A 27,720-nucleotide genomic window follows, 5' to 3' on the forward strand; every position below is an offset into this window, starting at 1 on the left:
AATAATCTCAGCTTCTGATTCAGGTAACAGACATTCTTAAACAAGGCCCTTATAAGGTTTCTGTCATAAATAACACAAATAGTGGAAAATTCTAGTCAAATTAAGAACATTAAAGCAAAAAACCCCAATTCCTTCAAACTTTATTATTCAGAGTGTCAACTGAAAGCTCATTTGTGAAAGCATGCGAACACATCACTAATTTAGAGCAGTAGCCTTCTATTTAAGAAAGCAGAGGGAAATAAACTTAATTTATTCCCTTTCTGCTCTTAAAAAGGAAACAAACTGAAGACTGATAAAGATCTAACTTGAATGTTTGATGGAAAAGAAATATTTCTTTATTATTATTTTCACCTATTGAGTGCAACTTAAAATGCATTAATACCAGAACCAAACTAACTACATTTTCAAGCAGCTATAAAAAGACAGATTTTCTTTTCTGCTGGGCAGACTGTGTGATTGCATCATCAACTCTCCCATTAACGCAACTATGATCCCTATCAAAATTACTGATTTCCCCCTTCCTCACCAGCAAGGTGGTACAGATCTGAGACAGCTGTTTGCCATTCTGCACTAAATTATTCACACACTAGGCTCATTAAGTACAGCAGCTCTAATAATACTTTTATTTGCTCAATGTATTTTTTTGCTTATCTGCTTCTCAGAAGAAGGATGAAGAACTGGACTAAAACCTTTCAAAAAATGTAGCCTGAGGCAGGTAAGGGGAAATGGAAAACCGCCACGTGCCAGCAGCCATTTTGGCAAAGTTTCAACCATCTGCAAACAACAGTTCTGTAACAGGGAAGTGATGGGCAAGATTAGCAATAAACAATGAAACTATAAACATAATTCAAAGCAGTTAAGAGATGAAGACAATGTGCTGCTTAATAATTTTATGCTAATTGTCCTAAATGAGACTGCCAAGCCTTCCCTCTGTTTAAAAATGTTTTTGGTTTTTTTTTTTATTAACTTCTAGTCTGAAATCGTCACTGTAAAAATCTTTTTGTCATCTCCTAGTTCAATCAATATATTTTAGAGCAATTCAATTATTTCATGGACGCCAAAGACTCATTTCACTCTATGCAATCTGCAGTTAGAAAGGATGTCAATGATTTTGTGACTCAGAATTTCAAAGGTGAACAACAAGGTATCTGAAGTCTAAAAGATACCATTCGGTATAAAATACTTACATTGAGATTTACACTTAACCCTGATATTTTCTATTGTTTTCTTCCACCAAGAAGAGTTTCTAGAATGTATCAGCATTGGCAAAAGAGAACAGATTTTATTTTTTTATTTTTTTTTTTAAGGCAAGAATTCAAAGCTTGAGTTCAGGAGATAAAGACACAGGTCTCACACAAAATCTCACTATCTTTGCTGCTGAGATTTCAGTCCCAAATGAAAACAAATTCGTATTACCATGATCTTAAAAGATTAACACTTCCTGGAAGGGAGCTGGGGAGGGGAAATATTTCCTTCAACCTTTCAAATAAAATTTAGATTAAAATATGATAGCTTGGTGTACAATACAATGTTCCTCTTTGAAATGAGTTGATACAATTATTTTTCTGTTTGTACAAAAGACATCAACAAGTCAAAGTATAATTTATATAGCAATTAAAACACTTGTGTACATTATGTATTTCATAGTATTTCATGGAAGAGTATTTCAGTGTTTTCTGCAATGTGAAATAAAGTCTAACACAGATACGTCTTTGTGCAGTTTTTCCCCCATTCTTGATTATGTGAGCATCCTTTACTATTTAAACAGGAAATAAGCACACATCCACACGGGAAACATTTACCTGCTAAATAAAATTTAAAGAGAAATGAGAAAGAAAGATCATAAACATCATCAGAACAAACAGCTCTTCAGATCACCATCACTTGCAGTACAAAATGTGATTTGAAAAACTGGTACTATAAAGAAAATCATCATCCTTCACTGTATGTATACGTGAATTACAGCGTGGGGTACTTCACCAAACCTCCCTACCTGATTTCGTGGACCTTTCAACCGCACTAAGGGATTCTTTACTGATTTTTTCATTTTTATCTTCAGGGGACCGTCGAGGAATTACAGCAGTTTGTGATCCTTTTCGAGAAGGAACATGTTGTCCTTTTTTAGTATCCGAGTCTCTGGTCTCGGACAAGTTCTTCCCATCACCAGATTCCTGAAATAAACATTTACAAGTTACACCGCTACTGAATGCTACAATGAGCCACTACGTAATTACCACACATTTTTCCTTTTTTTTTTTTCTTTCCCCTCAAGTATACTATATAATGAATTCTCTGGATGTATATACCATCGTACAATATTTTCAACAAAGTTACCGAACAATATCCCAAATTACTGCCCAGTATTGCTTAACAATGTCTTTGAAATATTGGCCAAAGACACATCACAGGCAATTTGCAATTAAGCTCTTATATTGAAAACCACTATGTTTTCAGCTATTTTAAGGGGTCTGGGGGGTACCAATGAACATCCCTTAACCAGTTTTGGCCACGTAACCACAGGATGTCACTTATGATTAGAAAGTACACGTAAATCAAAATTAACAGAATAGCTTACATGTCAGAATTACAATACTACTATTCAGACATAAGACAAAAAGAATTACTGATGATTAAGTTATGATTAATATGACGCTATATACTAAAAGATTCTAAAAAATTGTAACAAAAACATCTCACTGCTCTAGCAAATTATCCTTTGGTTAGTAAAATGAGACACAAAGAAAGTAGAAATGCCCTAATTAATGTTAGGCACTTTCTTCTACGTACAATCTGAAGTTAAAACAATAAAAACTAAAATACTGTTTTCATATCATTTTACAGGTATTTAAAAGATCTATGGTTTATGTCATACAGCAAATTGACAGATGTCCTGTGAAAGTGCTTAGAAATCTGAAAAAAAAAAAAAAATGCACAAAGTTCTTCACCATTTCTATATACACCTATATGTATAGGTGTATATACACACACACAACATGCACATAATCCTGTTCAATGTGAGAAGTTATCATCTCAGAAGAGTCAAGCCAGTTAGAAAATTAAGTAACTCTGAATATAATAATGAAGAAGTTTTAAATTAGATTCACAAAAGTGTTTGAAACACGGTATTTTAAATGGGAGGGGGTTAGGAGGAAACTCCTCCTACCCCCAACAATTATCAGAACTTTAAGCAGTACATGAGACTCACCCGTCTGAAGATTTTGACTTTGTGCTTCCCAGTGTCCTCTGTTTGCTTTGTTTTTTCAGTTGTTACATTTATATTACAAGTTGGTGTTTGCTTTGACATCCCCGGTTTTTCACACTCAATTGCTTTTTCTTCTCTATGGATTTCAAGTTTCACTTGAGTATCTGGTACACTTTGATCAAAACACTCCAATTTTTTGTCTTCTTCAGCACAGCATTTCACACACACATATTCTTTGTCTTCTTCACCCATCTGCCGTGCTTGAGATAGACTCAGTCCAACACAATCACCGTGAAACCAATCATCACATCTACCACAGCCTACCATAAACCTGGAAACAAAACAAGACATAAGTCAGTGTATAGACTATAGACTATGAAAGAAGACACAGCATTTAAGCAGAATGTACCAATACTCGTTTTGATTTGTGCAATCTCAACAATTCCTTCTTACCTGGTATGTGATTTTATTGTTGCTTTACATCCATCTCCAGCCTTACGACATGGTATGATCTTCCTGAGAAACAGGATTTTTGCCTTTTGCAATAGTCCAAGAGAATATCATAACCTCATTATGTTTTTCTGTAACCTGACCCCAAAACCTACCCACAGTATCTTCTCAGACTACCATTAAAAAAAAAAAAAAAGAGATTGGGGGAAAAAAAAAATCCACAATTCTCAAAACCAGTAAAGTTTTGTTTGAAAAGAAAGTTTTCTTGCAAGAGCATATTATCCTCGGTTTGTTCAAATGTAATCAACACCCTTACAGCAGAAATGTATACACTGCAGTCTCCTGTAGAAGAGATGTCTGTGTGTTCTGACAAATATGATCAGTATAGAAAGATCAAGATATTCCAATGAGTTTGTATTGCATGTGGCATTCCTTAGACAATTATTACTGAATTACTTCCAGAAAGTCATAGAATCATAGAATGGTTTCGGTTGGAAGGGACCTTAAAGATCATCTAGTTCCAACCCCCAGGACTCTTTACCAGTGAATATGGGACCAGGATTTTGGCTTCCAACTACATCTGGCTAGCTTGCAGTGACTGACTGGCTAGTTTTAAATAAGGTACATGCCCCTTTTGTGTTGCTCAGCAGCTATTTTATTCAGAGCTAATAGTTATTTAAAGAATACACTAAAGTGAGTATCATTTAAAGGACACTTTTCATCTCACCATCACTTAAGTTGTTTCATTATTTTGAAAGTAAAAATAACTTTAGGTACAGATAGTATTTTCAAAGTGTTTTAAAGATCACTTGGTCTAAAATATAACCGTAACTGACTATTCTGCAGAAGCATTTTGAAAACTTCATTAGCTATCACTAGTACCTAATTGCACTGAAGACTACAATTTTCAGTGGAAGTATTTTGAAAGGATGTGGAATTTCAAAGTTAGACGAGTTTTACACTTCAATAAATCTATTTCAGGAGACTTAATTGGCAGTAATTATTTTTTTACAATCTTTTCTTCTAAGAATGAATCTAGCATCATTATTAAAGATCTGCTTTCAAATGACGCAAGAAGATCTCTTGCATTATCCACTTATGTTCCCTTTCCCTTTTCATAACTTTTTTTGTTTTATACTTACTTAAAATATGTATCTACTATGATCTGTATTGCCTGGATGAAGAAAATCCAGAAAGACTGAAAGTGTATTATGAAAACCACGAGTGCTTTGTTAATACAGAAAAAAAAATTACTGAATTACTAGTTTTTAAATTTCATAGAAGACAGACCTGATTTAAAAAGTAAATGCTGGTTGTTTGGGCAATATATTCAACAAGTTAAATACACTGACCTGCTAAATCTGTTTCTTATAATCTAATATCCTATAAATGTTTTTCGTAAGATAATTCTAAGGAAAATGATTCCTAAAGTATGTATGTTCCTATTAAGGCTAGGATCTGCTATCTGATGACTTACCTACTTCACAAAACCATATAAATATTACTAGATGAACACTCCAGAGGGTTTGATGCAGGTACTACATTCAAGAAGCTACAGGTATCTCAAGAGACAAAATATCTATTTAACAGCAGATGTTTGAAATGCAAGAGAAAAGGAAGAAAATACTGTGGCTTTATGTTCTGTCCTTGCTTACCAAAAATAAATCAGCACTAAATTCTGCTGAAGTAAATACCATTTTGATGCAAAATGAGCATGAGAAGCTTTAAACTTCCAGCAGCTTGAGAAAAAAAGTAATTTCCAGCTTCCCTAGCCTATGATGCTATTTGCTAGATTTGACAAACCCAGTTTTTAATGTAGTTTGTGAAGAAAACTATTTTCTCTTTTTTATTTTTTTCTGAGCTGCAAGTACATTTTTGGTATCAGTCACAACTAACAAAGAGTATCTGCCCATTTATTCAGTCGTTTCAATTAGGAAGGCAGAGGTTTCTTCATGTTTTGTCAGTACCTCAATCTTTTCAGATCCACGTTCCAGCAAAGTGGAGATACAAGAAAGGTAACATTAGAGGACAACTGCTTCTGATGGTCTCAACAGAGTAATACCATAACATGCATAAACACAAGAGGCAAACAAGAGAGAAGCGATGGGACTTTAACACAACGATGATTGCTCCTTTCTGAGAGCTTACAGCCAAACACGATGGCAGAAAATACAGTGCTAGTGCCTATTTCACAACGGCAAGGATCCACGAGAGAATACATCTCTCACCATGGCAAGAAAATATTAGTAAAGCTCTGGGAATACCAAAGCTGGTTACAAAAATTCCAAACATAAGATTTTCTACAGAGCTGAAATAAGATCACAGCATACAGTCAAGTGCTTCTTGCTTAGAGAATATTTTAGTGTAGTAATGAATGAATGCCTGTTGGTTAAAACCAGAAGGAACCCAAGAATACACCGTCTTGAATCCACAACGACTACCTGAATTTTTATTAAAAATATATGGGGTTTTTTCCCTGTTTGGAAATTTAGGCATAGGAAACTAATCTGTTAAATGAGCGAGGCAGACTGCAACCTTTAGCAACCAAAGCAAAATTTTGATTATTTAGAAAACAAATTAAATCTGCAAAAAAGCAGAGATGAACTCTGGAGACTCAAATACACAAATGCTGCACATCTCCCACTTTAAACTGACAGCACGTGGAATTTTTAAGCTTAGCTCACATATTGTAAGTGGGCAATAGTGATAGTGTATGATGAGTAAAAGCACCAGATAGTCATCCAGTCTTACATCTTTATTTTCAGGTCAAAAAAAAAAGTAAAAAAACCTAGCGTGAATTCAGCTCAGATCATTCTTCCCTAAGAATGTACACCAAGACTGACCGATGTCATTCAAACCATCTTAAGCAAACTACTGAAGATGGAATATCCATTTGGCTTCATTCCAGTCTTCACAATAGGGTTTCAATTACACAATATTTAAACACGCACAACAGAACTTGAGAATTCAAGATTCAGAAACTGAGACTACAAAGATAATCCGGACATGTCCATGAAGCCTGTACTATAAAACAGAATGTGGTGTTTACAATTGTCTTGCTTAAACCTGATTATACAAAATGGTAATAAAAATACTGGTGCTGCCTCCCTAAAAAAAAAAAAAAAAAAAAAAGAAAAGAAAAAAATCACTATTTCTACTAGTATTTTCACACTAGTCAACTGCAAGACTGTGACTACTGAGGCTGGGAGAGAACATATTGATTTTGATACCAATGCTTTTTACCATAAGGCCACTTTTACATCTTTCTTTCACTCATCTGCACACAAAACACAATTATGATTTGTAACAGCAATTGTAATTGGGTAACAGGCAATGCTCAAAGACTAAAAAGAGGAGTCAAGGGAAACTGAAGCCTGGCTTGAAGGATCAAGGATGTCCTCTTGTACAGCTGCCAGAGTTGTGACTGAAGAGGTTCTGATATCTTGGACTATTAAGACACCAAAAAGTTTGACTGTAGATTGCTTCAAGTTTGAAGTGCAGGAGTTTTACCCATGTTGTAAGGCTGGATTACCCATGGATGTAAAGCTGAAAGAGAAAGAAAAATTTGTTTTAAAATATTAAATCGTGCCACATTCAATAACAGAATTGCTTTCACTGGACTTCAATATAAAAACAAAATTTTGTTCAAGAAAAAACTAAAAAGAGCTGACAGGTAACAGCAGCAAGTACTATAATTCATTGGGACCTTTGCAGAGAGTATGTTACTATTTCATTTCTTCTGAAGAACCCTCACTTCAGCATGAAAAGATGCACCTTAAAATCAGGAAGTAATAGATGATACATTAAAAAAAAAAAAAGAGACAATACTTAATACAAAATTTCTGCAATCTTAGGATTAAGGTATTTTCTTTGTTGTGTTATTTGTAGTAAATTAAATTCATCTCTTAGATGAAAAACTCAGGCTTGGACTATTTATTTTCAAAATATACAGGCTGCGTTTTAAAATTAATTTACATACATTCAATTTATGTAACAAAAGCAAGTTTCTAGAGTAATCCATTACTGTGTAATAAGATTTTACACGTAAAACAGGCAGAAACCATCTTATTCATAAAACAATTGTTTGTTGTAAAGCTATACTTATGAGAAAAATAAAAGACAAAAAACTGGGAGCCGTCAGAATAGTTCAGTGTGGGCCAGTAATTAGCATTTTAAAATTAATGAATTACATAAGGTGCATTGCCACAGAAAATCATTTACTTCAGAAATAATTGCCTCTCTTTACTCCTTTGCATTTGTGGTACATAGCATATGGAAAACACCACAACAGGACTCGAATCTTAACAAAAAAGTTGCAAAACTTAAGCTATTCAAAATGACACCCTAAGCCTCAACTCACATAAGAATAAAACCACTGTTGATGCACTTTTTGAGGACTTAAGGATTTAAAACATGTCCCACATATGCATTCCTCGTAATGCCACTGTTCACCAATCTTCTATAAAATCTGTTGTAAATTTGTATTAACATTACAGCTGTGTCTCAGCTCCATTGATGGTACAGTCCAGTCAACATTAAAGCAGAGACACTGAATGGAGGCAACTGTTTTTCCTTCAGCTAATTTAGATGTTAATAGTAAAGAAGATATTCACGGCAGCTTTAGCCAGAGCCTATATTCCACATCACTGAAGTGGTATGGGCTCGATGCAAAGCTGAAGTGAAATGATTGTTTGTCAGAAGGAAGGGAAAAAAAAAAAAAAAAAAAAGCACTACCTTGTCAGAGCACATATATATGAGCAGCTTCTCTTGTTTGCTTTTCAGTACAAGTCTAACACACGGGACATGACTTTTCAGGTTTTGATCTCCTAGAGACAAGAACCCCTCTCTCCAAAGAAACACTATCAGCAGACCTCTTTACATGGAATTTGCAGCATAGGAAAAAGACACTGCAAACTTATTTCCTAAATATTAAGTTTCAGTAACTCATCTTTTATGTAATGTAAGTGCACAATTTTCTTTGTTTTTCATATTACATGAACCTCTCCAAAAAGGAAGCACGCAGGGAGACAAGCAACCCATGTTCTCTGAATTAAAAGTGAATGCATAAAATGTGCCCAACAACAACACAGGAAAATCAAAGTCACTGAACTTCCCAAAACCCTGAAAAAAAAAAAAAAATATGGGTAGAATGCATCTCCTAACATTAATCACAAATCTGTAAGGAAAAAAAAAAAAATCTTTAAGGGTAGCTCTATTACCACTGGATTCTACACGTCACGTCTTGTAAGATCAGGATACAAAGTTCTATAAACTGCATATATAAATATACACACATATTTTATAAAACTATGTATTTTAGACAACTCATGCTATCCATTTACCAGATTTCCTAATGGTAGTGGTATTAATAATAATCTTACCAATACTGCAGCAGAGTAATATAATCCATATAAAAACGCCCTACTAATAAAATGGTACAGCTGTAAATATAAAACACACTGGAGTCCTTCCATTCTTTAATTATACATTACAATGCTATTTTGTTTATACTGTCATTCAGGTTTTCCACAGCTGTGGCTGGACATGGATGACAGCTTTTAATGCTGCAAGGCTTTTCAGTGGAAGAAAGCAGTAACAGAGGCAGAAAACCTAAAAGTATCATCCATGACTGTAAATTGATGACATCTTGGCATAATCTGCAGTTTAACATACTCACACTATTCAATGAACATGTACTAGAACTAAGGCATCACAATTATTCTAATTACTATTTCTTGTGAAGAATGTTGTCACAACAATGATTCACTTGCTGTATATGCATCTAGCCTTAAAAAAATATGCACATGTAACTTAAGGGTGGTTATAAGCTCGGAGCCCTAATCTCCTTCCTCAACCATTCTCTTTTGTATTGGCTGTAAAAATTCTATGATTGCCTGGCTCCAAAATAGTTTACTGAAGTATCAGCACTACTAAAAAGTCCTACTAATCTTTACTATACAGGAAAAAACAGTTTTCAGATTTTTTTAACTTCACTTATGAGCCAAAGTAATTTTCTGTATTACAGCTTTGCAGAAACTTTTTAGTGACTGTGTATGAAGAGGTCAGGAATACTATATCTTAGCTAAATCAACTCCTGCACTTTACAGTTAATTGCCTTTTACAACATTACTAACTTTTTATCTATGTTAAAGCAGAGTTGAAACGTGGGGGAAGAGATGATCCTAACTAAAACTCTGGTCCTGTATCGCTAAAATTTTCCTGTTAGCTCTGAGAAGGCCCATTTGTGTCAGACCACACAAACTGCATGATCAAATCCCAAGCAACAACAAAACAAAACAGAAAAAAAACCCACAAAACAACAAAGGAGAATACCCCAAATCCCACATTAAAAAAACCCCAACTTACTAGAATTGTAGAAATCAAAAGAGGAAGTCACCAGCAATAAATTAAAGCTACAAACTCCCCTCATGATATAATGTTTTCTATAAAATTTGCTTAGAAACAGAGTATCTCAAGTTATGTACTATAAATTATTAATCAGAAATTGGTGGAACTTCTTCCATTAAATAAGACAGAGCGAAGACAAGGGAGACGATCCACAAAACATCAGTTAGGTTTCGTTTATCTGTACAAGAAAGGAATGAGTTCAGCCCTCCAGCCTGCAGAGAACTTGAACATCTACAGTGAAAACTGGACATGTTTATAAGTCTTTACACCACAAGGATGCATATGATGCATACAAGAGGAAACCGTACATTAGCAGATTTCTCAATGTCTACAGAGCTACCATCTTCATCTAGCTCTGTGCCAAGAAATTAAACATTAAAAAGATAGATGAAGAAAAAAATAAAGATCTTCGATCTGTCTTCAGGAAAAATAACTACTGTTTGTGACAAAGTTTAAAATTTTCAACATCACTTGAACTCATTAAGAAGCTGAGGTCATAACTTCAGTCTGTAACAGTTTTGTATGTGATATGCGTTTCCATATATATATATATACACACACACACATTTCATCCATAGAAAGACGAATGAAAATTTACGTGCATGACTCCTGGTATTAGCTGACAAGAAAACATCTGACAGCAATATGGGAAGACAATAGTAAAGTCAAAGTTGAAAGCAATACTATGAGTAACAACAGTAAATCAGACTTTGAAACTGAAAAAAAAAGAACCCAACCCTGTTTCAAATGTGCTGAAAATTACTAAGTACAAAAAGTGACATTGTTATTATCTGACTTGCCCGAAAACACAAGGTTTAGTTTTCATATGAAGGAAGAACTATTTTTTCGTTATGTTGCAAAGGTAAGTCCCTGAATGGGAATCGAAACAATACATCAAGCAAACGGACTGAAACAATTAGTCCTGAAGCCAAACATTGACCACCCACTCTCTGGGGTAATGAAGATATAAAATACAAACCAGCTATGTTGGTTCCAGTTTATAAGCACCAAGACAAGTGGAAAACAGAGCATGAATAGTCACTGTTCAGGTGCCAATGAATGACAATCCAGTAATGGAAAAAAACAGGCATTCCTCTTATAAAGCAAGACATGTTGTAACTTGTTAACTTTTTTTTGATTATGCAAGTCACATGTTTGTAAAAAAGGATTCCTCCCTTCTCAGCCAAATCCATTGTATTTGCAATGCAAGGTAAGCACACTTTGACTTTAAATGTGGTCAGCAAATTATTGCACGTATTCCTAAAGATATAAATTGACTACGTTTGCGAGGTGCTGATTCTGAAATAAAACAACATACAAGTGCCATCTTCTGCTGTTCTTCCAGCAGGCACAGTAAGATTACTCTGGGGCTGTGAAAGGCCTACGTAAGCATCCCCCTTTGGGGATTCTGTACACAAACAAGGCTGATGAAACAATCTCCACACATTATCTTCGACCTGAATCAATTTTCCAAGCTTAGTATTACATTAACAAGTTAGTGGCCTTGCATTTATTGTAGGGAATACTAACAGGTTCAAGCAACTACTATTTTGCAGCCTGAATTCTAAAAGTGTTTCATTTACATAACATACTGCAAAGGTCTTACGTACGTTATTTCCCAATTTGTACCGTCACATTGATAAAAACTTCCAAAGTTTAAAGAAACATTGAGAGTATATAAACACAAAAATTGTTTCAGATCTTAGTTCTGCCTTTCACATTTGTTGAACTTACTTTGTCTTTTGACAATATTTGTGTCTCACACTTTCTCCTTTTCTGCTATACACTGAACAGTGGGGAAAATAAAAAAAAACCCACCCAGGCTGGCCAGGCTAGGCTATTACAAAACAGAAAAAAAATTCCTTGAAAAGCAATACACAAGGTGAATGAAAACAAACCCTTATTATTATAGCCAATTTTGATAGTTTTGATGTTTTTCCAAGTAAAAGCAAAATTTATGTGAAATTGGGGTTTTTTTTCCACTGTACTGAAAACATGTTCTTGTTCTTTCACCAATAATTAAGTACAAAAATACCAAGGCACTCAATAAACGAGTTTTGCTTCCTCTTGTGTCTTAGTGACAAGACGTGAATCTGAAAGGTTTAAGAGCTCCTATTTGCAGCCTACAACTACAAAATAAAAGTAGTTTGAACACATTAAAACTTCATTTTTTAGAACAGTGATGATAAGAAGTGCTGGACTGACAGTCTTAAGTCTTCTATTATGAAGCATGGGGCTCAATACCGCAAGCTTCCTCACTCCACTGTGGCTCAGTCACATTCTATACACAAAAATTCTGTGTTTATGTACTAAATATCTTTCTACATTTAGTGAATTTGATCTTTTCCCACTGAAACTGCTGGCTGTGTCAACAGTTTTGTAACACAAACATATTTAAAAAAAAAAAAAAGAAAAAAAATCTTAACAAGACTGACGTTACAAAGTTGAGGATACCAGTAATCACCATCTGTGGCAACTCGTGGGCTCTCTCAATCCGACCTCAGCTGGTGATCCATACATTATACTGTTCTAGCAGCAGTAAGAGCTAGCAACGCAAAACTGGTTTGCTGCATTAAATCCTGTATCAGTGCATAGCATGTATATTTTCTGTAGCGTTACTTTGACTTTATAAACTAAAATAAGGAGATTTAGTTCTGCCTCACTGCTGTATCTTCCCAGTGTTGCTTCAAACCATTTAGTATTAAAAATCAAACCTTTCTGAACTCCGCCAAGACATTCAGAACAAGAACACCCATAGAATGTTTAAAATGTTAGCAAAAATACAAAGAATACAGGAAGAGTTCAACTCAAAGATGATTTTTTAACAGATATCAAGCAGTTTAAACTGCCAATATGCTATTTGCTTTAAAAAAAAAAATCAGATAAGGATTCATATCAGGAAGCAGCCTTTCTGAATTTAAACAATTAATTGAAATACAGACTACCCATGTACTTCTACCATTGTGGCAACACATGAGATGATAAAAACTAAGGAAATGCACACTGCATAAAATTAAACATTTTATAGAGGCATAAATTGTAATGGGACAGTCCTAAAAATAAAAGAATTTTTTAAAAAAGCCAAACAAACACCACCACACAAAACCACATGGAACTAAGTTTGAGTGCCCCTTCAATCAGGGAATTCTCACCAACCAGGCAGAGCAAACCCAGTTTTAATTCTTTTAATAGGCCACATTGATGCAGTTACTATTGCTGCACAGTAAATGGATTTTATTTATTTGTTTTTCAAATATGATATAATAAGTCAATAGAACTCACAAGGGCTCTTCTTAGATACAAATCAATGCTATAAAAACCTCAGGCACAAAGGTAATTGTTCCATATATCACTCTCGTATACGGAGTTCTAAAGCATACTCATTGACAATTACGATTAAAAGTTTCTCTCACATAAGCAAAGGACTAATCAGAAAAGTCTTCAATTTGAAATGAATAAAAATTAAAACAAAAACAGGCAGGTAGGTAAAACTGCAATTATGAAAAAATACTTCAATATTAAATCCAGAAAATAAGAAGTGGTAATAAAGGAATTCTTATTCTTGGACTGACACTTCATTAGTGGAACCCAATGGCCTTTTTCAGTTCACTTACAGTGTAGAAGAATAACTTTTGTCACAGGGAGACATTATCAACTTCAGATGCAACCTCATTATTACGTTTAGTCAAAGGAAATTTCAGATATGCCCACATGTAAGTTTTATAGGGTTTTGTTGGGGTTTTTTGTTGGTGGTGGTGGTGGTGATTTTTGTGTGGTTTTGCATTTGTGGTGTTTTTTTTTTTTGTTTTGTTTCGTTTTTCTAGACTGATATTCTCCTCCCTGCCCCCAAATACTTCAGGTAATTTTGTTACATGAAAGCCTCACAGCAATGATTATACAAATTGAAAAAACCCTCTCAATCTCTAGGTATTAGACTCACACTTCTACTAGATAAAAGTCACATGCAAAGAACTATTTGATTTTTTTTTTGGTTGATGGTGATCCTTCAACTTAAGGGGTCTCTGGAAAGAAGGAAACGACAATCTGGAACACAGACATCTTAGTCTTATTTCTTTTCTATGAAAAAATAGTCAAGTTTAAAGTACGTATTTTAACAGCATAGCAAAACTACACATTCCTCAAAAATATGTATGCATGTAATAAAACATTTCTAGTAAAAATTTTTGACCAAACTAGTTTCTAATGCTCTACTTAAAAGACAAAAAAACATGTATGAGCGCAAAGGAAACTAACTGACAGTAGAACAGACACGCTTCCATTATAAGGCTATGCATTTTCATTTTGGCACCAGCAGTATGAAACATTTGGTAAGAGAGGGTAAAAAAATTTCTTCTGAGACCAATAATAAATTCCTCAGACACAAAGCTACACACACCTGTTGCCATGTGGCTTTTTGCAAAAGCCACACTGCTTGCTGGGCACCCAAACATATTTGCTTTCACTAGCAGAGGTATGTTCCAAGCCTTCCCGTTTAACAGTTGAAATGTTATCTGGAATGAACAACGGAGGCTCATCAAGTGAAAGACTTTTGCTACTTCTTCTCTGGCGAGGTTGGAGATTCTTATCAATTCTTTTTGATTTGTTTTTTTCTTTATCATCCTCCTTCAGATGTTCTACAACAGGAGGATCCTTTGTCTCTGCCTCATCCTTTGCGGAGCTATTTGGTTTTAGTACAGCAGCAAGCTGGTGTTTTTGACCCTGGGCTTGCTTCTGACCAAGATTTGAAACATGCCCTGATAATGGATGCACGGAGTGGTGAGTGTCTTTAGAACAGCTTTGATGAGTAGGAGATTTCTCACTAGCTCTTTGAATTGATGACTTCTGTACTTGCCCAGAAGCCTGGACTCGGGGTATTTTCTTCAGCATTGTATTGGTCTGCTTTTTTACAGTCACCCCTGAAACACAGCTCCTTGCTTTCAAACCCAGATCAGATTGTTTCTTCCTAATTTTAACTGGGTTATTTGGATGCTGATGACTCTCTTGCTCATCTGCATTCCGCTTCAAATTTGCTGAAGATGAACTGTGAAGACCTGAAACAGTAAGACCAGCTCTTGTTCTTGAACGCGTTATTTCTTGTTGCACTGTACCTGATTTCTGTCGAGTACCTGCAGTCAGATCTTGTTTATTCTGTACTACAGATTTACTATGCCGGGGCCTAATGCTCTTTTCACATTTTGATGAAATGCTAATTTGTTTATCATCATCCTGAAATTTTGATGCCTCAGCACCTTCTATTTTAGTACTGCCGATCTGCTGCTGTACATTTTGGCTTTTTTGGTCAAGAACAGTGCTATCTAAAATGCTATTTCCTGGGTCACCAGAAGTAAACTCTTCACTTTTCAAGTCTTTATTATCAAACTCTGTACTGTCCAATAGTTTCTCAGATGAGGTTACAGTTTTCTCCACCCCCTTGTCATCACCTACAGGTTCTGTTACGTATTCCTTTACTGACAATGTATTTTCATCAGGAACTTCCAGATTGTGGGAACCTAAACTACAGTCAAACTCCTTTTCTATAGAGCTGGACAAATTTGAAAAGGTCTCACAAATTTCACTTGGATTCACACAAACATTAGATGGATCATCAGCTTTCCCAGCTACCCCACTTTGATCATGTTCTTCTGTTTTCTTCTCCGATTCCTCTGTTTTATATTCAGTCTTTTCTTCTGAAGAAGTTTCAGAGCCCATTGAATCAATCACATCACTTGCTTCATTTTTAACTGCAGCAATTTCAGTATCTGCAGATACTGAACAAACTGACTCAACATTCTCAGATTCAGTCTTCGTTGCAACCTCTGTTACATCCTTTGTTTCTCCAGGAGAAGGCGAACAGGGTCCTCCTAAATTAGCACAACTTAACTCTTGGGATGTTTCCTCAACTTTTGCCTGCTTAAGCGTTTCAGACTTTATTTCATTCCCCTCTTCAGGACAAGGAACACATTTTGTATTACTTTGGGAAGCCGTTACTGCTGCTGTCGTTCCTTCTGTCTGTCCTGAACGTCTTGTACTACGCCTAAGTTCTTTAGGTTGTTCTGTTTTCAAGGGTGCAGCAACATCTGTCTCTTTAGCTGGACTTCTCTCTTGTTTCTGTCCAGTTTTTGGAGCAGATCCGCTTTTTACAGATGATTTCTTGGTACTAACAACAGGCGCAACATTCGAACGCTTGGCTAGCGTGCTCTGTCGCAAACTCCGAACTGGTTCTAGGAATGGAAAAAGAAAATGTCTTAGGTATACTGCATCCTCCTCTTTTCAAACACAAGGCATACACAGAATAGAACTGATTAATACTGATGTAGCTTACTGGACACAAAGAGAACTTAAAACTTAGTCATTTACTAAACTTAAACCAAAGACATAAAAAAAAAAAAACAGCTCTACTTTGAAAAGTTATAAATTACTTGCATTTCAGTTTTACACTGACAGTTCGGATGTAAAATCACATTATTCTAATGGCTATGAAAGTTCTGAATAGTGTATATATAAAACAGAAGTGATGATAAAAAGAATCAAAACCCACTCAACCTAATAACCTAATTTAAAATTTAAAAAATAGACAAAAATAAATAGAATTCAAATTGTAATTGGAAATAAAGAACCATGCTAACCTAATATTCCAATGCTGTTTGCAAATACAACATGCTTTTGCTGGTGAAGAACCACACTGCTAATCTGACACAGGTAAAAGGATCAAAATCTCAAAAACTGAGTTTATGGCCTGTGGTCCTTACGGAAGACAACAAATATTTAACAAAGAGGAATTCAAACTGAGTAGTACCCTATGGATAGCAACTTCCAGCTCCAGTTTATAAAAAGGAAGTGTCTGTACTTGAATTCACACAACCGAATAGCAAAGCTTTACTTTAAATCTACAAATGTTGGGGGTGTGGGATTATAAAAATTCAGCTGACTTCAGACGTGCAAAAGCACATCATCTGTTGAATGATCACCTTGTGCCATTAAACGTGGCGATTTTCTTGGTGATGTGACTGATGTTTCTTCACAACGGCTCCTCAAATTCCTGTTAGGTAAAACAAGCTCATCTTCATCAATGGTGTCGTTACCACTCTCTTTAACTCCTTCTTCATCCATAATATCATCAAGACCAATAACTGGAAAAAACAAACAAGAAAGAGCCTAAAACTTAAAATGATCAAAAAATGTTGCAGCTGTAATGGCAAGCAAGACAGGGAAGAGACAGGGAAAAATAAACAAATTGGCCATCTAAAAATAAACCAAAGGGGGAAAAAATTAAGAAAGTCAAGACAGAAAATTCCCATGTGAGGCAGTTTCAGTGTAGAAGAAGCTATCACCCAAATCTTAAAATTTCTGTAGATAGTCCTTATAGCTTTTTGGTGGACTCACATTTTTATTGTTTTTTTGCCACGGGAAGGTCCCCAGTCTTAGAGGATCAGCTGTCCCTCACTGTCCCTTCCCACCTAAGAAAAAGTGAAGAAAGGTAAACAGCAGAAAGAGCTGATCCAGAAGTGCAACCAGCTTAAAATCACAGTTTTCTCATAGGATACAATTTTAAAACTCTACGTCCCACCCACATCACGTATCTACATCTGTAACCCCTTTTTGGAAGGGCATTGAGTGCAGCATGCACTAGTCTCCCAGGAGAGTCAGAGAACATTGTCTTTGTCGAATTCCTAGCCTCCACTAACCTGAAAAGGATCCCAGAGGTTGCTCCTGAAAATAGGTTTCCTAAGGGACAGTAGTCAGGCCATTGTACCAGCCATTCTCCTCACTTTCTCTAAGTTTGGTTCTGCATAGGTAGCCTCTCCTATCCCAAAGATCCTATGTGTGATTAATGAATCCTGGTCCCTGTGGGATGTGAAATTTGTGAGATCAAGCCAAACACCCAAGTGACTTTACAGAACACGTAAGAGGGTCTGACAAATACAACATATACTCCAAACAACAAAGTATGCCTATTTTTCACTATTCAGGCACCTATCTAGAAGCATTTTTAAGATAAACTAGCTCACATGACAGATATAAGATGTCTAAAAATTTTAAGATATCTAAAAATTTCTAACAACCGCTTACTTAAAACTGACTTAAATTAATAAATCTTAGAAATCAAAATAAGAAGTTAACAGAAATTAAAAATTGTTAGAATTTTTAGACTGTCTCAGAAAATCCGTGAATTCCTGGTCCTTTTCAAGTCTGATGTTACTGCAACTTAAAAAAATAGTATTTTTTTTGAAGGCACTACAATAATGAGAATACTTCTAAAATAACATAAATTGGAAGTTGTAAAACTGCTAAAGCCAAACAGTGATGAATAATCAAGTCTATCAAGACTGTATATCAATCCACAATCACCTGCCATGAAGAATTAAAAAAAAAAAACAAAACAACACCAACACAATCAACCTATTAATTTTTAAGGTCAAATATTAGAAAGACTTTAAACAGCCTCTTAAGGAAGTCTGACCTTGGCATCAGGTAATCAGCACTCTGGACCTCCATATTTAGATGGCTGTCAGGAGCTGAAAGCTAGGAGTTTCTTGAACTGACAATTTATTGTTATTATTTTTACTTTAACCATAATTTTTAGTTACTGCATTGCATAGATCAGTTTACAGGAAAAGCATGTTTCCTGAAATAACTGGCAGCTTTTGCTTTCCAAGGCAAAGAGCCACCTTTACGCCTGTGTGTGTACATATATACACAGATACCACACACAAGCTGCAGAGGACTGATAATGCTGGTCTTACTCCACTCATCCAAATGTTCCTTAATCACTTATTTGCTATAAGCCAGGGAAGAAAGACACAATGGCAAAAAGATGACATTGTAGCTGCCCCGTAAGACTTTAGTTTCCCCGCAATATCTAATACTGGCCATTGTACAAGACTGAAAACTCAGTGAGATGGGCCCTTACCCTAACTCCAGCTGCCCATTCTCATGTTCTCAAAGACTACATCCTCCCAACAGCTCCACATTTTTGTATTGGCATTCTCATTAAAGAGCGTTCCTACAAAACGTGGAAGTGGTATTCAGGAACAGCCTGTGACAATGGGGACCCCTTTCAGATCTTCTTCTGTTTCTTCAGCGTAGAACTAAACTACTAAGCTACTGAAGACAACATGACAAATAAAAACTGCTCAGACAACTTTTGAAACAGCTCTGGAGCAGATTTCAGGGCTGCCATTAGAGCCTCGGGTTTTACGATGTTCTTGCTTAAGTTACTGAGTTAATAACACAAGGGACACATTCAGTCTACTATTGACAGACAGTTTGAAATATTAGAATGAAAGTATTTTCATACTTACAAGACTCTGTGCTGTAGCTTTAATTTTACAGAGGAATTTGAAGCACAGAATCTTGCTAATTTCAAACCACCTGAGCTATAACTCAGCTAGTACAGCCCCATGAGGCCCCCGGATGAGAAGCATTCGACACAGACCCTGCTGAGAAGAGAAAAAGTGACAGAGAATAGTAATAGATACAGAAGAGACTAGGACATTAAATTATGACAGGGAAGTGGAGGTAGAGAAACAGCACTGGGAAAAGTAAACCAACAAAAGCAAAACCAGACAGAACTAAAAAGAGATAGAGATTATCTTAGTAATACATATCTAAAGATGATCTCAGTAATAAATACAGAAATTAAGACAGAAGGATAAAAGTTAGAAGGAAACAAAATAAAGAAAAAAACATATCTGAATAGAAACGTTGTGTACCAGTGTTCAACTGAACAAGCTTCAAATAAGGAAAATAAGAATCAAGTTCAACATATTCATACTGGAAGAGGCAACACTGGCCTTCAAATTAATATTTTGAGTCTCTCCATTACTTGTAAAGTATTTAAATTTATAAGCTACTGTGCTGTGCTACTGACTCATTTTTATATGTTATACAATAATAGAGTAACATACTGTAAAAATAGTTTACTTGCAAATTTAAAGTAAAGTTTTCCATGTGTTAAAACAAAATTGTGACCATTTTTCAATTCTTCAGCAATGTAAAATTGAGGAAAACAAGCCTTACTTGTCAAAGGAAAAGAAGGGAAGGAGAAGAAAATACCCCTAAAAACATCATCAAAATCTTTGAAATTTATAAATCTTTGTTTTTATTAACATAAGTCTTCCCTTGATTATCTTCAGCCAAAATTAGACAGAAATACTCCGGTTTTTGACACACTGGTAAAGGTAAATCTCAAGTGTAGAAATAAATTTCTTTTCTGTAGATGTTAACCCCGATTTTCTTTCGCTTAGCTAACCACACAGAACAGAACTCCACTGTTGTTGCTGCTTTGCATTGTAAATGCTACGTCCACCTAAATTATGCTAACAGCAGGACTGAGCAAATCCACAGTGGATTCTGCATTTTAATTCTACAAGCATCACAAGTTATATGGAAATGGTTGAACATTTTAAAATTTCTGCTATGTTATAGGCAGATGTTAACATAAAAACCTAACATTACGTTTCAATGAAAAGAACAGTAACAGTTTAAAGCAGTAACTAACAGATTTCTAGGTAATCCTTAAGAAGAGCTAATAAACTCTAGGTAAGGCTATGAAACATATATACTTATACTGAAAAAATATCACTAAGTCTCAAGACTATAAATGAAGATGGTATATTTTATATTAAAACCTTTTTCCTATTGACATTTATGATGCATATGTTCAAGAAACAGAATTAAAAATGCTGTTAGAAATAAATGTACTTTCAAGAGAAATAAGGTCACTGACGATATAACTTATGTAAGAAAGCACCAAATTCCAACTGTTTTAGAGAAGTTTTTCTGTAACCCTGTAACGCGTTTAACTGAGAATTTACCTGTGAGTACCTTATACTGACTGCCCACTGTAAGAAAACAATCAGTAACGTGAAATACTACCTAAACATTTACTCCCATTCTCCATTAATCTTTAAATTGTAAAGAGGAATTTTTCCTGTTTTTAGAATAAAAACATGAAAATCAATTAGGATTAATAAACAACACAGCATGTATCTTGACAAGAGGACTGAATCCCCATTTAAAAAAAAAAAAAAGATGGAGTTACATCACAGGGCTAGCGATCTATGGTTCTTTAGCGACAGGAGCCTGTTACTTTGGAAATAAAGTATAGTAAAGTACACATTCCAACAACAAAGTAAAAACACAGTATCACACAAAGCACTTTCAATCAAATTAAGTTAATTTATTAAGAAGAGAGCCTTTAGATGAACTCTGCGATTCATAAACATGTAAACTGCCTTGCAAATCCTATTATAGATCCAACCCTCTCTCCATCCATAAAACTGCATAGAACTGATCCAAAGGAATAAGTAACTAAAGTCTTCAGAAGGACCTAAAATGGGGGAAACTGGTAGTTTGTTACCTACAAACAGAACAGCATGCAAAATAAACATTCTCTGGGTTCTAAATATACTACCAATATAGTAAATTTAAATTTTATACAGGAAAGTTACTACCTTGATCACAAGACACTGTGCAACTGTTCACATGGACAGCTTGGAGGAAGGAAGGCATAAAAAGGTAAGAAAACTGAGAGAAACAATTGTAGACCCGATTCTGGGTTGCAATCTGAAGGTTACATTCAAAATTACTTCATATGCAGGAGGAAAAATACACGTACATTTGGCTTTAGTGAAAAGAGCCTGAAACAGCTAACCCAGCCAGACAGGACAGTAGCTAAAGAAAAGAAACATTTGTAGTCAGAACAATTGGTTTGTCTCCCAAGATTCAGTAGGTGATCACAATTTTAGCAGAGGTAATGCTGCTTTCAACAGCAGTCATGAAAACACAGGCTAAAAGTAGAAAGAACAGACTGCACTTGGGGGATACACTTTCCCAGCAATAATCCAGAGGGACAGGAAAAAAAAGGCAATTAAAAAGATGTCCCCAACAGTCTTTGCACACTCTTATAGGGTCAGTCTTCCTCACCATTTATGAGAAACATCTGATTTGATAAACATGCCCATAAACTAAATTGGTTAAAAGTTTATTATGAAATCCAGAAATGCTTCCAGATGATATGCAATTCAAATTCCATTCCCTTTATTAATAATGTATATGTATAATAAATCAAACTGCCCCAGTAAAGGACATCCCAAGAAGCTACAGAATTCCTGATAGCTGAGAAATACCAATTGAGTATGAATGCTGGTTATTTAGTTCACTGGCACATGACCAGTCTGACCTGCTACGCTTCAAAGCTTATAAATTAGTGGATAAGCTTCCAGCATGTTTTCCAGCAAGAAATAACAACAAAATAGAAAACCTATCACTAGGCAACCATCCAAAGTTGAAAAAAGCTCTCAAGAGTTATGTCATATCCTAAACTTCAGTTTCCACTTCGGATTGGGGGAGGGGGGGCAACCTCACAAACACACCCACCTGCACCACCCAAACATTAAAGACACCCAAGAGCTGCTCTGCATAACCTACCCTCCTGTGGTGGTCATTCAGTTCTTGGAAGAGCAGCTGCCTGACCACACTGATGAACAGAAGCACAGAGATACCAAAACATGATATGGGACACTTGTGATTGCTTCAAGAACTTGGGTCTCATTTAATTCTGAAAAGCCTCCTTTTGTCAAATTCTGTCCTTTAACTGGCAAAGAAAGCAGTTATATCAACTTCCACTATTGACACTGGGTCTTTCTGCTAATATCTACTTCAGGACAGCAAATGGCCTCCACTACTGCTAAGCTCCTATGAGCTGCAGGGAACAGCAAGATCTGTGAATAGCTTGTACTTTGATTCACTGAAATAACAGAAAACTTCCTAACTTCCAATCTGCTCAGTCTAACCCCACAAACCAGCAACCCCATCACATCTTTACAGTTTAGCAGTCACTCCACAAACACATCCTAAAAGGATTTCAGCATAACATCTGCTAATCCATAACCTTTCCAGCTTTTGAGAGAGTCATAAAGAGTTGCTTCTACCTCTGCTCAAAGCCTTTAACAGGATCACCTGGAAAGAATCTTCTCATCTTCTCCACACATGTAACCATTTGAAGGTCTAAAATAAATTGTGGTAAAGAAATTTGTGACTCTGGAAAAAATTAAGAAACCATTTAGATCCAGCACAAATGGGATTCAGGCCAAGACATGAACACGAAACTGCTTTACTGGTTCTTCCTACCAACAGACAGGCAACTGACATCCATTCTCAAGCTCCTTGCTTTCTGTCATACACCAGTACTGCTGACTATGAGATGCTCAGTATAAGAAAGACACGGACCTGTTGAAGTGGGTCCAGAGGAGGGCCACAAAAACAATTAGAGGGCCGGAACACCTCTCCTATGAGGACAGGCTGAGAGAGTTGGGGTTGTTCAGTCTGGAGAAGGCTCCAGAAGACCTCATTGTAGCCTTTCAGTACTTAAAGGGGGTTTATAAGAAGATGGGGACAAACTTTTTCAGTAGAGCCTGTAGCAATAGAAGAAGGGGCAAATGGTTTTGAATTAAAAGAGAGTAGATTCAGGTTAGGTATAAGGAAATATTTTATGATGAGGTCAGGTTGGATGGGGGTCTGCGCAACCTGATATAGTTGAAGATAACCCTGCTCACTACAGGGGGGTTGGACTAGATGACCTTTAAAGGTCCCTTCCAACCCAAACTATTTATGATTCTCCCATCTTCCCCAAGAGAAGCATTTATAATCCAAATTACAAAATTTGCCTTTTCTGGCTGGATGCCTCTAACAAGCAGAGTGATTGGAAATCAACCTTCAACTAACAAAAATCTATGTTTCTGTCTTGCAGACAAGCACTTGAACTGCTTAAAAGACGTACAACCAATTGCTACCAGTTTCTATCACATACAGTCAGATAACTGGCAACTCAACATAAAAAGAGCTTAGTATTAAGCAAACAGCTTAGTTCACAGTGAACGATGTGCAACATAAACCCTAAAGCTGAGCAAGACAGATGCAATATTGATGAGTAATAACTTTGGATTAGGACTGTAAATAACACCCAACAAGAATTAACGTCAATGCAGCAGTAAGAAAAAGAGGAGAAAACAAACCCATACTCAAAATCAACAGCAAGAGAAAAAGAGTTCTTAGACAAATGACCCGACCTCCAAAGTACAGAGGAGAAAATGTTTCAGGCCTGGTTAGCCACATACCAAATTTATTAGGATTGTGACAACAAGTCTTTCTCAAAGCTTCTGCTACTCACACGTACTCATATTCACAGAAGAAATTTCATATTTAGAACATAGTATAAGTTCTTTGGGTTGAAGGCATATAAAGACAGTACCTTGCTTTGTGCATAGGTTTACAAATACTCTTGAACTCCGCTCAAACCAGGCTCTCCAAGAAGTATTAGTGAGCCACGCCTTCTGCTCCTCCAGTTCATTTATAAGACTTAATACCATTTTAGCCAAATCACCTCCTCCATCCAACTATTTTTACCTTTATCTCTTCAGCTTGCTCCCAGCAATCTGAAGCATGACATCTTCATTACTTTAAAAACTGGACAGAACCGAGTACCTTCCAGTCATTCATGGAGCAGCAAGCATGATCAATCTGTCCATTGCTGGCCTGATTTCCATGAGCATTTTGCTCCTTTTCTTAAATTGTTCCATGGTCTAGGCATGGGTTATTCAAAATACCGTTTGAAGGTCTAAAATAAACTGTGGTAAATAAATTTGTGCCTCTGGAAAAAAATAACTCTTTCTTCAAGAATGAAATCAAGAGTGTAAGAAATGCCACCATCCACCATTTCAGTATTCCTAAGTCTTGCTCTGCTTAACATAAATAGATGACAACCATTGTACCTAAACCTAGTAAAACCTTACTGAAAATACATTTTTCTAGGTACCCTTCTAACCCTAGTGAAAGGTTAAAAGAAGAGCCAACCATCAACCATTCTGTTACCATACTGCTTAATGCACTACAGAATAAATTCATCATAAGATCCTACACAGAGGGAGGGGGGAAAAAAGAACTGGAAGGATCAGAATACAGCAAACTATCAATCTGTATGACACACCAATGGTGTGCCATAAAAAGCTCAAAAAGATGTACATAAGGCAAGTTTTGTAGGAAGATTTATGCTTTTTTATTTTTTAGACAAATTGATATTGGTGTAGAGATGAGCTTTCACATATACCATCTGGAAAAACAGCCTTTGTATGGGTAATTCTTACCAAGGGTACTATCATCTTGCACAACTGCATTCTTACCAGGAGACTACATAAGCTTTGTTAGATCACCAACAGTCTCAGACAAATTAATTAAATCATGACCTATATGAATACTGAAGTAAAGAAAGACAAGCAGAGAAACTTTGCTCCAAACCAACAATTGTTATTCTCAACTAAATAAAACTACAAAACCATACTGCGGTCCTGCTATCTCAGAATAAGGACAGTTCTTATTGAGACCTACAAAGAACAAGCAACAGCAAGAAAACTTCACATACTTTTGGATACCTACTAGATTAATTCCAAATCACATGCTTTAATTTACTTACTAAAATATGGCTCTGCTCTCGCTTTCAGATTTAAAAAAAAAGATTAAACTCACAAACCCAGCATAAATCAAATCAGTTTTGATTACCTGAGTCTTCAAGCAGCCTGAAATAGTAGTCCCCAAGTAAATGAGTTAGTTCACTTATTTTAACGGACAGCAACCTTTTATTAATTCTAATTATTTAAGTATTAATTATTGCACTGCTGATCGCTTTTAGGAGACATACCCAACTAGTGCGCCAAAAAGCCGAAAAAGCCACCACAAGTCTCCCCATAACTTCCAAAATATCCAGCTATATGCTATGAGTTAATTCAAAAATTTTAAGTGCAGTACAGGTTTACTGAAGGATGCACAAGATACAGTGTGAAACAAGAATCTACATCACTGGAAGGAAATAAAAAATTTAGACAGGAGGAATTTGGTTTAGTTGTGTACATTGTAGAGTCTTACGCACAGTAAGAGTCATACAATTGTTTGGTGGGTTACAGACAAAAAAGTATTAAGAATAAGGCAAAACCATTAACAATGGCCTCAAATAATGTTCTACTGAAGTAATAAAAATATCAAGTATCTTGTTTTGGCTTTGCAGTTCACTTTTTCTTTGCCTCAGTCAGTATTTATCTTTGATTTACAGTTTTCCATGTTGTAATACCACTTAATTTAGTGATGGTTAGAATTTAGTCTGTCAGTAGAAACAAAATACATACTATATCAGGAAATTATCGAGATTTTCAGAAACAGCTCATAAAAGTTACTAGGAAAAAAAAAGTGTTGATATAATCAGTTACCTGCAGTAATCTACAGCACTGTTCAGTAACGAACCTAAATTTTTTTTTTAAACTTCCAGTCAAATAAAAAAAAAATTATTAAGCATACAGTTTATTTTTGTCTCTTACACCAAATTCAGTGCAATTATGTCAACTATTCATCAATATAAATAATTTTAGGGACTGGATCACCTTTTTTCTTTTTTGGATCTTCCAAAACTATTCCACAAATCCTAAGATTATTTTTTTTAAAAACAAAAACTGCTCTAAATTGGTTCCAAAACAGGTGTTTCCAAACAGTAAAAAAGAATTGTATCATCATTCCGGGGTTGTGTTTGAAGCCAACCAAAGCAAAACACCCAGAATCCGGTTTCAGCTCAGTACCAGAACACCTAGCACTAACAGAATAACCCTGAGGTCAGAGCAGTTATTTTGACAACTCATATGCTCCTACTGCTACTCCAGAATTATTAGATTTTTTGAAGACAACTAGCAACTTCACCGATTAGGCACAGTACTCACACTACATAAATCATGACGTTAATTGGGAATAACTTACACGTACTCAAGACAAAGCCTGAATTACTTCTGATCCAGCTTTAGGAGCCTTCCTCTACTGTTACCCAACAAAGTTAAAAAGAACTGCACATAGTTTACATGCCAGGCATGTAAGCAGCGCAACAAAAAGGGCAGGAAGGAGACAGAAATCCCAAATTATTATCTCTACATTACAAAAAAGGGTTGGTACTAGAGTATAACTGTATTTTAAATTGTAATCTTAAAAAATTGTAACATTTACCTGTTGAACAAGGCATCTGGAAATTGGGATCATTGCTATCCAAAACAGGCAAACAGAACTGGGCACTTGCAGATCCTAGCATAGGATCCTTATCGCTGAGCATGTTCTTCAGCGAATCCTCTAAGACATTTTGACTTGTACTAAAGTCCTCACAGACTTCATTCTCCAGGTTGGATCCTAGAAATAGGGCATCATCTAAGTGTTCAGTAGGAATTAAATGGTTAAATGTATCAACTATATCCATGAAGACTCCTGTGTGTCTTTCAGCCCTATAGAAAGACAAGAAAAATACCATAAGAAAATAAGCTACAAATTGTAAAACACCTAAGAAACCAGCAAGTTGTTTTGGCTGTAGTGTTTTATAAAGAATGCTTAAGGTATTTTAGAATTGTAACAAAAAAAAAAAAAATCTGCTTATGGCTTAGTAAGGCCCACTGCATATCTAAAAATCAATTCTTCATCTGATTATCTTTAAAAGAAGTCCCATCCTAAGTTAATATAAACTCCCCTATCAGCATCAGAGTGCTGCCACTTCTACTCAGTGTATACAATAAGGGCTACCTAAAACACCTCCTTTCTGAAATTTGTTTAAAACTTAACTAACCCAAGGGGGTGGGACACCA

The 27,720-nt window shown here is 35.7% G+C and overlaps 1 protein-coding gene across 1 annotated transcript in view; it reads right to left on the minus strand.

Annotated features, from left to right (window-relative positions):
• PHF3 (PHD finger protein 3) overlaps positions 1-27,392 on the minus strand; it is a 41,240-nt gene extending 13,848 nt beyond the window's left edge. Inside the window, exons 1-5 of the mRNA XM_009885378.1 lie at positions 27,098-27,392; positions 17,029-17,190; positions 14,457-16,281; positions 3,206-3,533; positions 1,994-2,171 (exon numbers count right to left, since the gene is read on the minus strand). Coding sequence (XP_009883680.1) covers positions 1,994-2,171; positions 3,206-3,533; positions 14,457-16,281; positions 17,029-17,190; positions 27,098-27,392 — 2,788 coding nt within the window. The remainder of the gene's footprint in view (positions 1-1,993; positions 2,172-3,205; positions 3,534-14,456; positions 16,282-17,028; positions 17,191-27,097) is intronic.
• Positions 27,393-27,720: the final 328 nt, after the last annotated feature.

This window comes from Charadrius vociferus, unplaced genomic scaffold (genome assembly GCF_000708025.1).
Source record: "Charadrius vociferus isolate BGI_N301 unplaced genomic scaffold, ASM70802v2 scaffold155, whole genome shotgun sequence".
NCBI classification, from domain to species: domain Eukaryota; kingdom Metazoa; phylum Chordata; class Aves; order Charadriiformes; family Charadriidae; genus Charadrius; species Charadrius vociferus.